Source organism: Scyliorhinus torazame, chromosome 4, assembly GCF_047496885.1.
Source record: "Scyliorhinus torazame isolate Kashiwa2021f chromosome 4, sScyTor2.1, whole genome shotgun sequence".
Lineage (NCBI taxonomy): Eukaryota > Metazoa > Chordata > Chondrichthyes > Carcharhiniformes > Scyliorhinidae > Scyliorhinus > Scyliorhinus torazame.
Window position 1 is genome coordinate 301,808,732 of NC_092710.1, and position 14,525 is coordinate 301,823,256.

The 14,525-nt window shown below is 48.4% G+C and overlaps 1 protein-coding gene across 1 annotated transcript in view; it reads right to left on the reverse strand.

Annotated features, from left to right (window-relative positions):
- The window catches only part of cdk19 (cyclin dependent kinase 19), a 509,018-nt gene that overhangs the window by 153,710 nt on the left and 340,783 nt on the right, over window positions 1-14,525 (reverse strand). Inside the window, exon 10 of the mRNA XM_072500031.1 lies at window positions 6,399-6,496. Coding sequence (XP_072356132.1) covers window positions 6,399-6,496 — 98 coding nt within the window. The remainder of the gene's footprint in view (window positions 1-6,398; window positions 6,497-14,525) is intronic.

Below are 14,525 nucleotides of genomic sequence, written 5' to 3' on the forward strand. Positions count from 1 at the left end.
GACCGGGGTACAGGAGAATGCACACCCCAGAAGCCCCACCTACCTCCGACGAGGAACAACTAAATTGTATCGCGATGGTTAAATCAAAACCCATTAAATTAACCATAAGTTGAATGGACGTCCCACATTAATGGAAGTCGACACCGGAGCAGTAATAGGGGAAAGAGTATTTAATAAAGTTCGCACTGGACTCCAACCCTTATCCCGAACCAGGACCTCTGCAAAACTGAGGACATACACAGGGGAACCACTGAGACTGTTGGGCACAACACATGTACCTGTGGATTATGGAGAGGAACTGGTTAGGCTGCCTTTAATGGTAGTGAAAAGGGCGGGACCAAGCTTATTGGGATGAAACTGGCTAAAAGAGATCCAGCTGGATTGGGTAAACATTTTCCATCTGGAAAATGGTCGCCTGAGTGAACTCCTGTGCAAATACCCAGAAGTTTTCCGAGAAGGGCTCGGAATAATAAAGGGAGCAAAGGTGACATTACACGTAGATCCAGAGGCAGTTCCAAAATTCTACAAGGCCCGACCGTTACCCTTCGCGTTGAGGCAGAAAGTTGATACGGAAATCAAAAGATTAGAGCGGGAAGGAAGAATAAATAAATAGAAAAATAAGCGGGAAGTTTGGAGACTGGGCGGCACTCGTGGTGCCTATCCTTATGCCGGACGGCTCAGTCCACCTTTGTGGCGATTTCAAACAAACGATTAATCGCTACTCGCAACTGGACAAATACCCAATTCCCCAAATTGTGCAGGTGCAAGGGGCAGGTGGTGTTGGAGCCAGAGAAAACGAATGAAGTATTTGAGGCCTTTTATTGGGGTTGTACAGAGCTGAGCCTTGAGAGCCTTGACAGACATGGGTCAGTTTCCGGACGGGTAGGTGTTCCCGGGGTTGGAGGTGGGAAACGGCAGACACTGGAGGAGCCGTTGGGGTTGCAGGAGTTAGTGCAATGTATTGGGATGATGCAGTCGGGATAGGAGTCAAGGCCGAATGACTTTCCGGCAGAACTTTATAAGCAGTTCATTGGGGGAATTGGCCTCGCATCTTCTGAGTATGTTTAATGAGGAGATGGAGAAGGGGGGACTACCAGCTATGTTGGCACAGGGGACTATTTCGCTGATCCCGAAAAAGGACAAGGATCCACTGGAGTACGGGTCCTATAGGCCCATCTTGTTGCTGAGCACAGGTGTTAAAGTATTGGGCAAGTTGTTGGCGAAATGGCTGGAGGTGGTGTCATAGGATCACATGGGGTTCGTGAAGGAGTGGCAGATTTCTAGTAATATTAGGAGGCTATTGAATGTGGTCATGCCTCCAGTCCAGGAGGTGGTCATGTCGATGGGCCAGGAAAAGGTGTTTGATCAGGTGGAGTGGCGGTACTTGTTCGAGATGTCGGGAAAGTTTGGATTTGGACCGAAGTTTCCTTAATAGCTCTTGAGGAGTGGTGGTGAGCTGCCTTCTTGAACCACTGCAATACATGTGGTGTAGCAACACCCACAATGTTGTCAGGAAGGGATTATAAAATACCAGACCATGGAGGAATGGAAGAATCAGGGCAGGCAGCAGATGAGTTGCAATCTATCAAAGCAGCAAACCTGCTACTGCAGCGGCAGTGAGTGGAAAATACAGCGCCTGGAGTGCTGGGTTGAATGGCTGCATATTTCTGATTAATTGAAATGGATAATTCCTTTCTTTTGTGGTGTTCTCTTCAATACTGTTTTCTGAACTTTAAAATAATTATCTCTAAATAAAACGGTTCTGCTTGAGCTCTATTTATATATCAAAAACAATGCTCGAAGAACAACAACTGTACAAATTGCATGATTTTTTTCCGACATGATAGACTCTGACAGCAGTGTTTTGTGGGAAATGAAAGAAATGGGGGCGAGATGCTCCAGCTGTTCAGGCCAGCGGGACCATTGGGTTTTCCATAAGCCGCGGACGGCCAGAGAATCTCCGCCCTTGGAATGGCAAGGTACATCACTTCCTTCGGGAAAGGGATGGGGCTATTTTCCAGAACAACATGGACTTTCAGATACATTCAAAAGTGACAAGGAGAAAGATATGAATGGAATAATGTGACTAGGAATAGTATTGACAGGATCAGTAAGTCAACAACACTACAAATTTCAAAATGCAGAGCCTGGCAAGAAGCTACTTTTGGTTTTCCTCCCACCATCGGTAGCACAGTGGTTAGCACAGTTGCTTCACAGCTCCAGGGTCCCAGGTTCGATTCCAAGCTTGGGGTACTGTCTGTGTGGAGGCTGCACGTTCTCCTCGTATCTGCGTGGGTTTCCTCCGGGTGCTCCGATTTCCTCCCACAGTCCAAAGACGTGCAGGTTAGGTGGATTGGCCATGATAAATTGCCCTTAGTGTCCAAAAAGGTTAGGTGTGGTTACTAGGTTATGGGGGTAAAGGGGATAGAGTGGAGGTGAGGGGCTTAAGTAGGGCGCTCTTTCCAAAGGCCGGCGCAGACTCGATGGGCTGAATAGCCTCCTTCTGCACAGTAAATTCTATGATGATTCTATGATCACCTTTTCAAGGTAAATCTTGACCTGTATAAGAAGGACGGGTTGCATCTAAACTGGAGAGGCATAAATATCCTGGCCGCGAGGTTTGCTAGTGTCACACGGGAGGGTTTAAACTAGTATGGCAGGGGGGTGGGCACGGGAGCAATAGGTCAGAAGGTGAGAGCATTGAGGGAGAACTAGGGAATAGGGACAGTGTGGCTCTGAGGCAGAGCAGAAAGGGAGAAGTTGCTGAACACAGCGGGTCTGGTGGCCTGAAGTGCATATGTTTTAATGCAAGAAGTATTACGGGTAAGGCAGATGAACTTAGAGCTTGGATTAGTACTTGGAACTATGATGTTGTTGCCATTACAGAGACCTGGTTGAGGGAAGGGCAGGATTGGCAGCTAAACGTTCCAGGATTTAGATGTTTCAGGCGGGATAGAGGGGGATGTAAAAGGGGAGGCGGAGTTGCGCTACTGGTTCGGGAGAATATCACAGCTGTACTGCGAGAGGACACCTCAGAGGGCAGTGAGGCTATATGGGTAGAGATCAGGAATAAGAAGGGTGCAGTCACAATGTTGGGGGTTTACTACAGGCCTCCCAACAGCCAGCGGGAGATAGAGGAGCAGATAGGTAGACAGATTTTGGAAAAGAGTAAAAACAACAGGGTTGTGGTGATGGGAGACTTCAACTTCCCCAATATTGACTGGGACTCACTTAGTGCCAGGGGCTTAGACGGGGCGGAGTTTGTAAGGAGCATCCAGGAGGGCTTCTTAAAACAACATGTAGACAGTCCAACTAGGGAAGGGGCGGGACTGGACCTGGTATTGGGGAATGAGCCCGGCCAGGTGGTAGATGTTTCAGTAGGGGAGCATTTCGGTAACAGTGACCACAATTCAGTAAGTTTTAAAGTACTGGTAGACAAGGATAAGAGTGGTCCTAGGATGAATGTGCTAAATTGGGGGAAGGCTAATTATAACAATATTAGGCGGGAACTGAAGAACATAGATTGGGGGCGGATGTTTGAGGGCAAATCAACATCTGACATGTGGGAGGCTTTCAAGTGGCAGTTGAAAGGAATTCAGGACCGGCATGTTCCTGTGAGGAAGAAGGATAAATACGGCAATTTTCGGGAACCTTGGATGACGAGAGATATTGTAGGCCTCGTCAAAAAGAAAAAGGAGGCATTTGTCAGGGCTAAAAGGCTGGGAACACAGGAAGCCTGTGTGGAATATAAGGAAAGTAGGAAGGAACTTAAGCAAGGAGTCAGGAGGGCTAGAAGGGGTCACGAAAAGTCATTGGCAAATAGGGTTAAGGAAAATCCCAAGGCTTTTTACACGTACATAAAAAGCAAGAGGGTAGCCAGGGAAAGGGTTGGCCCACTGAAGGATAGGCAAGGGAATCTATGTGTGGAGCCAGAGGAAATGGGCGAGGTACTAAATGAATACTTTGCATCAGTATTCACCAAAGAGAAGAAATTGGTAGATGTTGAGTCTGGAGAAGGGTGGGTAGATAGCCTGGGTCACATTGAGATCCAAAAAGACGAGGTGTTGGGTGTCTTAAAATATATTAAGGTAGATAAGTCCCCAGGGCCTGATGGGATCTTCCCCAGAATACTGAAGGACGCTGGAGAGGAAATTGCTGAGGCCTTGACAGAAATCTTTGGATCCTCGCTGTCTTCAGGGGATGTCCCGAAGGACTGGAGAATAGCCAATGTTGTTCCTCTGTTTAAGAAGGGTAGCAAGGATAATCCCGGGAACTACAGGCCGGTGAGCCTTAATTCAGTGGTAGGGAAATTACTGGAGAGAATTCTTCGAGACAGGATCTACTCCCATTTGGAAGCAAATGGACGTATTAGTGAGAGGCAGCATGGTTTTGTGAAGGGGAGGTGATGTCTCACTAACTTGATAGAGTTTTTCGAGGAGGTCACTAAGATGATTGATGCAGGTAGGGCAGTGGATGTTGTCTATATGGACTTCAGTAAGGCCTTTGACAAGGTCTCTCATGGTAGACTAGTACAAAAGGTGAAGTCACACGGAATCAGGGGTGAGCTGGCAAGGTGGATACAGAACTGGCTAGGCCATAGAAGGCAGAGAGTAGCAATGGAAGGATGCTTTTCTCATTGGAGGGCTGTGACCAGTGGTGTTCCACAGGGATCAGTGCTGGGACCTTTGCTCTTTGTAGTATATATAAATGATTTGGAGGAAAATGTAACTGGTCTGATTAGTAAGTTTGCAGACGACACAAAGGTCGGTGGAATTGCGGATAGCGATGAGGACTGTCGGAGGATACAGCAGGATTTAGATTGTTTGGAGACTTGGGCGGAGAGATGGCATATGGAGTTTAATCCGGACAAATGTGAGGTAATGCATTTTGGAAGGTCTAATGCAGGTAGGGAATATACAGTGAATGGTAGAACCCTCAAGAGTATTGAAAGTCAAAGAGATCTAGGAGTACAGGTCCACAGGTCATTGAAAGGGGCAACACAGGTGGAGAAGGTAGTCAAGAAGGCATATGGCATGCTTGCCTTCATTGGCCGGGGCATTGAGTATAAGAATTGGCAAGTCATGTTGCAGCTGTATAGAACCTTAGTTAGGCCACACTTGGAGTATAGTGTTCAATTCTGGTCGCCACACTACCAGAAGGATGTGGAGGCTTTAGATAGGGTGCAGAAGAGATTTACCAGAATGTTGCCTGGTATGGAGGGCATTAGCTATGAGGAGCAGTTGAATAAACTCGGTTTGTTCTCACTGGAACGAAGGAGGTTGAGGGGAGACCTGATAGAGGTATACAAAATTATGAGGGGCATAGACAGAGTGGATAGTCAGAGGCTTTTCCCCAGGGTAGAAAATATCCAGAGCAGGTGGCAAATTCAGATTTCCCTGATTCACATAATTCACCCACATGAGCACTATTCATTGCAGCTATGTGCATGCGACAAAGTGGAAACTGGGATATTGGATATAGACCGTAGATTAGCACAAAATTGGTTTGTTATTGATATCAATGCAAAGCCAATCTAGGTAGTAAATGTACAAAAGGGAGATAGATATTGTGTAAATGCAGTTCAAAAATGTTGCAATGTGATGGAAGTGTATAATGCAATTCGGTTGCTGTTAATGTAGAATTATCTACGTTTAGATATCGATATTTCCCACATATCCGAACATTCTAGTCCTATTCGGTCTGAATAACTGACAACACTAACTTAATTTTTTTTAAAAACACAATTATTCTTGCACTCTTCTACCTGACTGAAGGTGTTAACTCGTTGCTTGGGTATAATGCCACATTCACCAGGCACCACTCAGTACTTTGCTTAAGTGACTATTACTGTGTGAACCTTGATGATGAGTGCAGTCAGAGGTTTTCAACCCTATTGTTATCACAGCTGTACCTGATTCCACCATTGCCAGTTATCCATATGTGCAGGGGTTATTGATAGCATATATGGGCAAGAATCCTACCTATGTTTCCCCTTCCTAACCCAGTCCATAGAGCTCTTCTTATAGGTCATCTGCTCCTGGAATAGCCACTAAAAATCACATGAAAACAAGTCAGCAACAACTCTCTGATTTTCCCTCACTGTGCTTCACCTCTGTACCAGGATGGAAGCAAATATACCATCCTGCGCAAGCATGATGCACCAAATGGCCTCCTTCTGAAATATATAGTCCTATCCTCCATAGCTGATACACCAACAGACTCGAACCACAATTCTGCATTTAAAGATTCTGAAGATATTAAGATTTCTCCCAATAGTCTCAATAACTAAGAGGTCAATGAACTAACAGGTGGCAGTTTATATTAGCTACAACAAGCCTGAAAACAATAAATATCAGCAATTGTCTTCCCTTTTGAACAAAGTCAAAAGATAAACCTACTCTGTCGTTGGTAAAGGTTCTTCCAAGAAGTATGGGTCCTGGAGAGCTTGCTCAGAAGTGATCCTTTTTGTTGGATCCATAGTCAGGAGTTTTTGCAGCTGAAATAAGAATCAGGTAAGCATTAGTAATGAGGTCTGTGCAACACCAGAAGTAGGACTGCACGCTTCAGGACAGAAAAGGGTGACATTTAAAGCAATTATGTTCAAGGCTCAAAATAATGGTTTTGTAATAATCAGAAGGATACAGAATTTCAGTTGCTAAATTGGGCTAAACTGTTTCTAAAGAAAGTTAGAAACTCAACCGAAACATTTGCACTATATGAGCACAGATCTTTGTTAACTATGCCAATTTAGTTACTGTACACAGCTCCAAATCCAAGAGAGATAAAGGTAGCATGGTGGCACTGCTGCCTCACAGTGCCAGGGACCCGGGTTCACTTCCAGCCTTGAGTCACTGTCTGTGCGGAGTCTGCAAGTTCTTCCCGTGTCTGAGTGGGTTTCCTCCGGATGCTCCGGTTTCCTCCAAAGATGTGCAGGTTAGGTGGATTGGCTATGATGAATTGCCCCTTCGTGTCCACGGATGTGCAGGTTAGGTTATGGGGATAGGGCGGGGTGGACAGAGGAGTGGACATGTGTACAGTGCCCATTCGAAGAGTTGGTATAGACTCGATGGGCCGAATGGCCTCCTTCTGCACTGTAGGGATTCTATGATTCTATGAAGTATAGAATTAGAGAAGGCCACCACCAGCTTCTCTGGACAGCAGAAAATGGGGAAGATATGCATCATTGTAAGCATTGCTGAGAAAAATGTGACAAGTCTTGTGGTTTCTAAACAGGGATTTCCTGAACTCTAAAGGGCGAATGAGAAAAATCATCGGGGCCCACAGGAAGGCAGATTTCTGTCTCTGGTGTCATACTCCTTTGCTTGTTATTTTTTAACTGTATATTAATAAAGAAGAAACATTTTTGGCAAACAATAGCCATAAGACTGCCATTTCAAAGTTAGGACAGGGCCCTTGAATACAAGTGAATATTTTAATGTTTGATATCATTTGTGACTCCTCAGATACTCAGTCCATGTCCATATGTAGGGAGACCTGGACTTGGACTAGGCTTGGACTGATAAGCAGCAAGAAACATTTGCAATAAGGTAGACAAATTAACAGCGCAACAGGTAAAATATGATTGTAATTGCAAAGACATGGCTGCAGGATGATCATGGCTGGGAACAAACTGTCCAAGGGTATTCATATTTAGGAAGGACAAGCAAAAAGGAAAAAGTGGGGTAGCGTTGTTAGTAAAGGATGAAATCAAGGCAATAATGAGAAAGGACATTGTGTCAGGTGGATGTACCTTTAAGAAATGGGTGTTTATCAAATAGCTGCAGCTCAGTGTGTGGGTGGAGCTGGGCTGTCTGTCTTTCACTTTAATTTTGAGCTGGGAACTGCAATGTGTTTTTGGTTTCGTTTTCAGAGTTGGAGAGCTGTATTCAAAGCAAGCAGATATGTAAAATGGTCTTTCTCTCTACAAGCTAAAGAATGTCTTCAGCTCATTGATGATTTCAAAATAATACCTGTTTCTGTAAAGAATTTAAACCTGCTGTCTTTGTAAAAAGAAAAAGGGTTTAACTTATGGATATTGCTAGGAAAGATATCAAGGGTTACCTATAGAGTATTGAATCTGTGAGTTACGTGTGCTGGTATTTGATAAGATGTTTACTGTGTGTTTATAAACTGTTAACTGGGTTCATAGAATAAACATTGTTTTGTTTTAAAAATACTTTTTAGATCTCTGTTGCATCACACCTGTAAAGTGGGCCCTTGTGCTCCACATAACCAAAATCTTTAAAAGTTGTGGTTCAGGTGAACTCCATGATATACTTTGGGGTTCTCTAAGCCCTGGCCCGTAATAATTGGCTCAGAACATCTAGATGTTGAATCAGTCTGGATGGAGCTAAGAAACAACAAGAGGCAGAAATCATTAGTCTGAGTTGTCTATAGGTCTCCAAACAGCAGTGGTAGCGTAGGGGACACTAGATATTTAGATATGCATGTAATAAGAGTACTACAGTAATCTTGGGTGACTTTAATCTTCATATAGGGCTGGATTCTTCGTTTGGGATACTATTCCCGCCAGAACTGAATAGCATGCCATTCTCATTCCTGTTGGGGCACATTTTGTGCCACAATTCAGGACATGCAATTGGGCCAACACTCTGCCGGCATGAATTGAAAGCAATTCCCGATGTAACCGCTGGGGCCGGAAATCGCACTAAAGAGCCTGACAAGCTGGAGCTGCTTAACAGCGCTCCACTCACTACATATTCATTGCAGCCACAAAGATGGTCAGAGAAGACCTGCCCCGATTTTGGGAATCTGAAGTGGACCCATTGCTTGATGCGAGTGAGGAGAGGTGGGTGGGCCACAGACTCAAGCCCGCTCTTCTGAACAGCACCTGGGAGGATGTGGCTGAGGGTGCTGCCAGCCTCACCAGGAGGAGATAGCCCGTGATCCTGAGGGGAGGGGAGGGGGTCACTGGTCTGAGAGGGGCAGTGGTGGGTTCCAAAGGCCACGGTACAGCTGTCCTTTCATTGGGGTGAGCTCTGCAAATCCCCTGCTTCCTCTGCAGTAGGGCTGCGCTTCTGAGTAGTGCCAACAAGTGATGGGCCAGTGATGGGGCTTGGCCATGCCCATCCCCTCGATGATACTGCTGGGGAATGAACGGCAGCCTGGGTGGGCTCCCTCATCACCAGAGGCTCACAGGACATGTGAGCAAACAGCCGTGTGAACAGCCAGGAGTCTGTAAGTAGCACCAAAGGTGTGTGTTTAAATCCACATACTGAAGCAATGACAATCTAAGCCAGACCATCCCGATCCGGAGGGGGACACCCTGTGTCCACGGATTTGGTACAAAGGCATTCCCCATTACGCCCCCGGCCCAAACAGCAAGCCCCACAAGTTTTGAGAATTTTTGTTAACCTCCCGCTCCCTCTTAACGGACATGGTGCCCCGGCCCTGCTTGTACATACTTGCACCAAGCACGGTAGCACAATGGTTAACATGGTTGCTTCACAGCGCCAGGGACCCAGGTTCGATTCCCGGCTTGGGTCACTGTCTGTGCGGAGTCTGCATGTTCTCTCCGTATCTGCGTGGGTTTCCTCCGGGTGCTCCGGTTTCCTCCCACAGTCCAAAGATGTGCAGGTTAGTTGGATTGGCCATGCTAAATTGCCCTTAGTGTCCAAACAGGTTAGATGGGGTTGCTGGGTTACGGGGATAGGGTGGAGGTGCGGGGCTTACGTGGGGTGCTCTTTCCAAGGGCCGGTGCAAACTCGATGGGCAAATGGCCTCCTTCTATGTTCTATGTAATACGCGCCTGTGTGACTTCCGCCTGAGAGAGGTGGAACATCACGCGGGGGTGGAGCATGCAGTGTCCAACCCGCTAATGAGATTTAAATCCATGCAAATGACGGTTTTGCATGGGGCCGCCGGCACGTGGCGCAAACTTCACTACAGTCGCCAGCGGGGACCGGAGCATGGCGTCAGAATCGGCACTGGGTGCAAATTGCGATTTTTCCATTGCGCGCTATTGTCTGCCCAATTGTAATTCTCGCTGCCGGCAGCGGGAAGTGGAGAACTCAGCCCATAGAATAGGCAAACCATTTTAGCAATAATACTTGGCGGATGAATTCCTGGAGTTTGTACAGGAGGTTTTTTTGGACTATTATGTTGAGGAGCCAACTAAATTTGGTATTGTGCACTGAGAAGGGGTTAATTAATAATCTTGATGTGGGGAATCCTATAGGGAAGAGTGACCTGACCACCAGGTTTTGTGGAAGCCTTCGTCCAATCCTCTGATAGCATGCTTTATTTTTTCTAGTCTGAGAAATTCTGCCAGGTCGGACAGCCAGTCTGCAGCCTTGGGTGGTGCTGCCAATCACCAGCCGAGCAGGAGTCTCCAGCGGGCGATCAGGGAGGCAAAGGCCAGGGCGTCTCCCCCTCTCCCCATGAACAGCTCTGGCTGTTTTGATACCGCGAAGACTGCCACCAGTGGGCACGGCTCCACCCTCCCCCCACAACCCTGGACATGGCCTCGAAGAAGGATGTCCAGTACCCGACAAGTCTGGGGTAGGCCCAGAACATGTGGGTCTGTTTGGGCAGGCCGGCCTGGCACCGTTCACACGTGTCCTCCACCTCCAGGAAGAACCCGCTCATTCTCATCCTGGTTAGCTGCGCCCTGTGCTCCACCTTTAGCTGCGTTAGGCTCAGCCCTGCGCATGTGGAGGTGAAGTTTGACCTGTGCAGTTCTTCGATCCAGAGTCCAGCCCATATCTCCCTGCCTAGTTCTTCCTCCCACTTACTTCTTGTCTCATCCAGGGGTGAGCGTACCTCCTCCAGCAGTCTTCCATACTTGTCCATACAGTTCCCCTGCCCTAATGGGCAGCAAGGTAGCACAGTGGTTAGTATTGTGGCTTCACAGCGCCAGGGTCCCAGGTTCACTTCCTGGCTGGGTCACTGTCTGTGCATCTGTAGTCTGCTCATTCTTCCCGTGTCTGCGTGGGTTTCCTCCGGGTGCTGCAGTTCACTCCCACTAGTCCTGAAAGACGTGGGGCGAGATTCTCCACTCCCGCGCCGGTTGGGAGAATCGCCTGGGCCGCCAAAATTTCCCGGGACGCCCTCCCGCGATTCTCCCAAGCGGTGGGAACGGCCCGGTCGAGTTCCGCGGGCCGCAGAATCGCCGGAGACACCTAAAATGGCAATTCTCCGGCACCCCCGCTATTCTCAGGCCCGGATGGGCCGAGCGGCCAGGCCAAAACGGCGGGTTCCCCCCGGCGCCGTCCACACCTGGTCGCTGCCGTCGGGAACATTGCGCGAACGCTGGGGGGCGCGGCCTGCGGGGGGGGGGGGGGGTGCGAGGGGGGATCCTGCACTGGGGGGTACCTCAAATGTGGGGTGGCCCGAGATCGGTGCCCACCGATCGTCGGGCCGTCCTCTCTGAAGGAGGACCTCCTTCCTTCCACGGCCCCGCAAGATCCGTCCGCCATCTTCTTGCGGGGCGGACTTAGAGAGGACAGCAACTACGCATGCGCGGGTGGCGCTAGTTATGCGGCGCCGGCTGCGTCATCTATGCGGCGCCGCCTTTACGCGGCGACAAGGCCTGGCGCGTGTAGATGACGCGGCCCCGATCCTAGCCCATTGTCGGGGCCTGAATCGTTCGGGATCGGGGCCGTTTCGCGCCGTCGTGAACCTCCTTCGGCGCGGAAGTGGAGAATCCCGCCCGTGCTGTTAGGTAATTTGGACATTCTGAATTCTCCCTCTGTGTACCCGAACAGGCGCCGGAATGTGGCGACTAGGGGCTTTTCACAGGAACTTCATAGCAATGTTAATGTAAGCCTACTTGTGACATTAAAGATTATTGTTATTATAGTTCGTCCGCAGTTAGTAGCTGGTCCAGTAGTGTGTCCCCCGGTATCCTGGGGGAATGTCGTTGTTTCGTTGTTGAGGAAGCGTTGGACTTGGTTATATCTGAGTTTGTTCTCTTTCAGGAGCTGGAACTTGTCCATACGCTCCCCCAGGTGTGCTACTCTGCCCTCTCTGTACATGTCTCTAAACATCAGTGTCCCTCGTCCAGTCTCCACCTTTTGAAAGAGGTGTCCATTGCCTCGGGGGGGTGAACTCTTTGCAGGTGGGGGCTATGGTGGGCATCTTGGTTAGACTGAAGTGATGTCGCATTTGGTTCCATGTTCGAAGTGTGGCAACTACCACTGGGCTTTTTGAGTATTTGGTTGGCGGGGAATGGGAGTGCGGTCGTGACCAGGGCTCGGAGGGATGGCTCTGTGCAGGAACTCTCCTCAAAGAACAAAGAACAACACAACACTGGAACAGGCTTTTCGGCCCTCCAAGCCTGTGCCGGTCATGATACTAGCCTTAGCCAAAACCCTCAACACTTCCTTGTGCCGTATCCCTCTATACCTCTATCCATGTGTTTGTCAAGATGCCTTTTGAACGCCGTTAACGTATCTGCTTCCACAACCTCCCCTGGCAACGCGTTCCAGGCACTCACCACCCTCTGTGTAAAAAAACCTGCTTCGCACATCTCCTCTAAACTTTACCCCACAGACCTTAAACCTATGCCCCCTGGTGATTGACCCCTCCACCCTGGGAAAGAGTTCCTGCCCATCCACTCTATCCATGCCCCTCATAATCTTGTAGATCTCTATCAGGTCACCCCTCAGCCTCCGTCTTTCTAATGAAAACAGTCCGAGTCTATTCAGCCTCTCCACATAACTAACACCCTCCAGACCAGGCAACATCCTGGTAAACATCCTCTGCACCCTCTCCAAAGCATCCACATCATTCTGGTTATGTGGCGACCAGAATTACGCGCATTATTGCAAGTACAGCCTTACAGAAGTTCTATACAACTCCATTCTGAATCATTCTGCTCCCAGTTGCTTGACTCATCCAAGTGGCCGCCCAAGTGGTAGAACCGGAGGTTGGGTAGGGCCAGGCCTCCCACGTTTCTCCTTCTTTGTAGGACCTTCTTCTTAATCCTCAGGCTCTTCCGCCCCAAACAAACGGCATGATTAGTTTATCAATTGTGGTGAAAAAGACCTTGGAGATGAAAATCAGGAGGGATCTGAACAGGAAGAGGAACCTGGGCAGCATGTTGATCGTCAGCACACTCCCCGCCAGGGAGAGCAGGAGAGTCCCACCTCTGAAGGTCCCTTTTAACTTCCTCCACCAGACACACCAGGTTCCATTTGTGGAACCGTGTCCAGTCATGGGCTATTTGAATCCCCAGTTACTGGAATTTGGTCTGAGCCTGTTTGAACGGCAGTCTCTCCGGTTCTGCTCCTCCCCTCTGGTTTTACAGGGAAGATTTCACTCTTACTCAGGTTCAGTTTGTAATCTGAAAAGGTTCCAAACTATTTCAGGAGTTTCATTATTCCTTCCATTTTGGCTATTGGGTTTGAGATGTACAGGAGCAGATCATCCTTTCTCCTTTGGATACCTCTCCACCCTTGCGCTGCTCTGAGAACGATCACCCACCAGTGGCTCAATTGCCAGAGTGAACAGTAGCGGGGATAAAGTGCATCCCTGCCTCATGCCTCTGTGCAGCCAGAAGTATTCAGAGCTGGTGGTATTTGTCCATATGCTCGCCATGGGAGTGCTGTCCAGTAGATTCACCCATGAGGTAAACTCTGGCCCAAACCCAAACCATTCTAGTACCTCCATGAGGTATTTCCAATTGCCCCTGTCGAAGGCCTTTTCTGCATCCAGGGAGATGACCACCTCCGGTGTTCTTTCCCCGGGTGGGATCATGATCACGTTCAGCAGGCGCCTGATGTTCACTGTTAATTGCCTGCCCTTGACAAAGCCCGTCTGATCTTCTTCAACTTCCTCTGGTCGCAGCTCTCCATTGCTGCACCAGGGCCTTCGCCAGGATCATGGCGTCAGTATTAAGGAGTGAGCTCTGTATGGCCCACACTCCGTTGGGCCTTGTCGTTTTTGCGGATCAGTGATATTGAGGCCTGAGCCAGCGGTGCTGGCAAGGTTCCTCTTGATAGTGATTCAGCGAACATCTCCCGCAGGTGCGGGTTCAATGCTGGCACAAATTTGTTGTAGAGTCCGCTGGGAATCAATCCGTCCCCGCCGCTTTCCCCGTCTGCATGGAGTTGTTGCGCTCCATGACTTTCCTCAGTTCTAATGGTGCTTCCTGGCCCCATCTCCCATCCCCCAGCCCCAGACCCTCCCCCCAACCTGAAAATGACCCATTTATATCCGTGGTGATATGTTACCTGCTACAGCATGAGCTCTTATTTTGTGTAATAACCTCGTCAAATGCCTTCTGGATATTAAAGTACAACACATCCACAGGTTCCTCATTATTCACATTGCTTGTTACTTCCTCAAAGAACTCTAATGAAATAGTTAAACAAGATTTCCCTTTCACAAAGCTCTGCCTGAAAGCATTGAGATTTTCCAAGTGCCCCATTATAACCTCCTTAATAACATTTTCTCTATATTAAGCTAACTGGCCAGTAGTTTCCTTTTTGGAAGTTTATTTTTCCATGGAATGTGGGCATTGTTGGCCAGGCCAGCATTTGTTGCCCATCCCTAATTGCCCT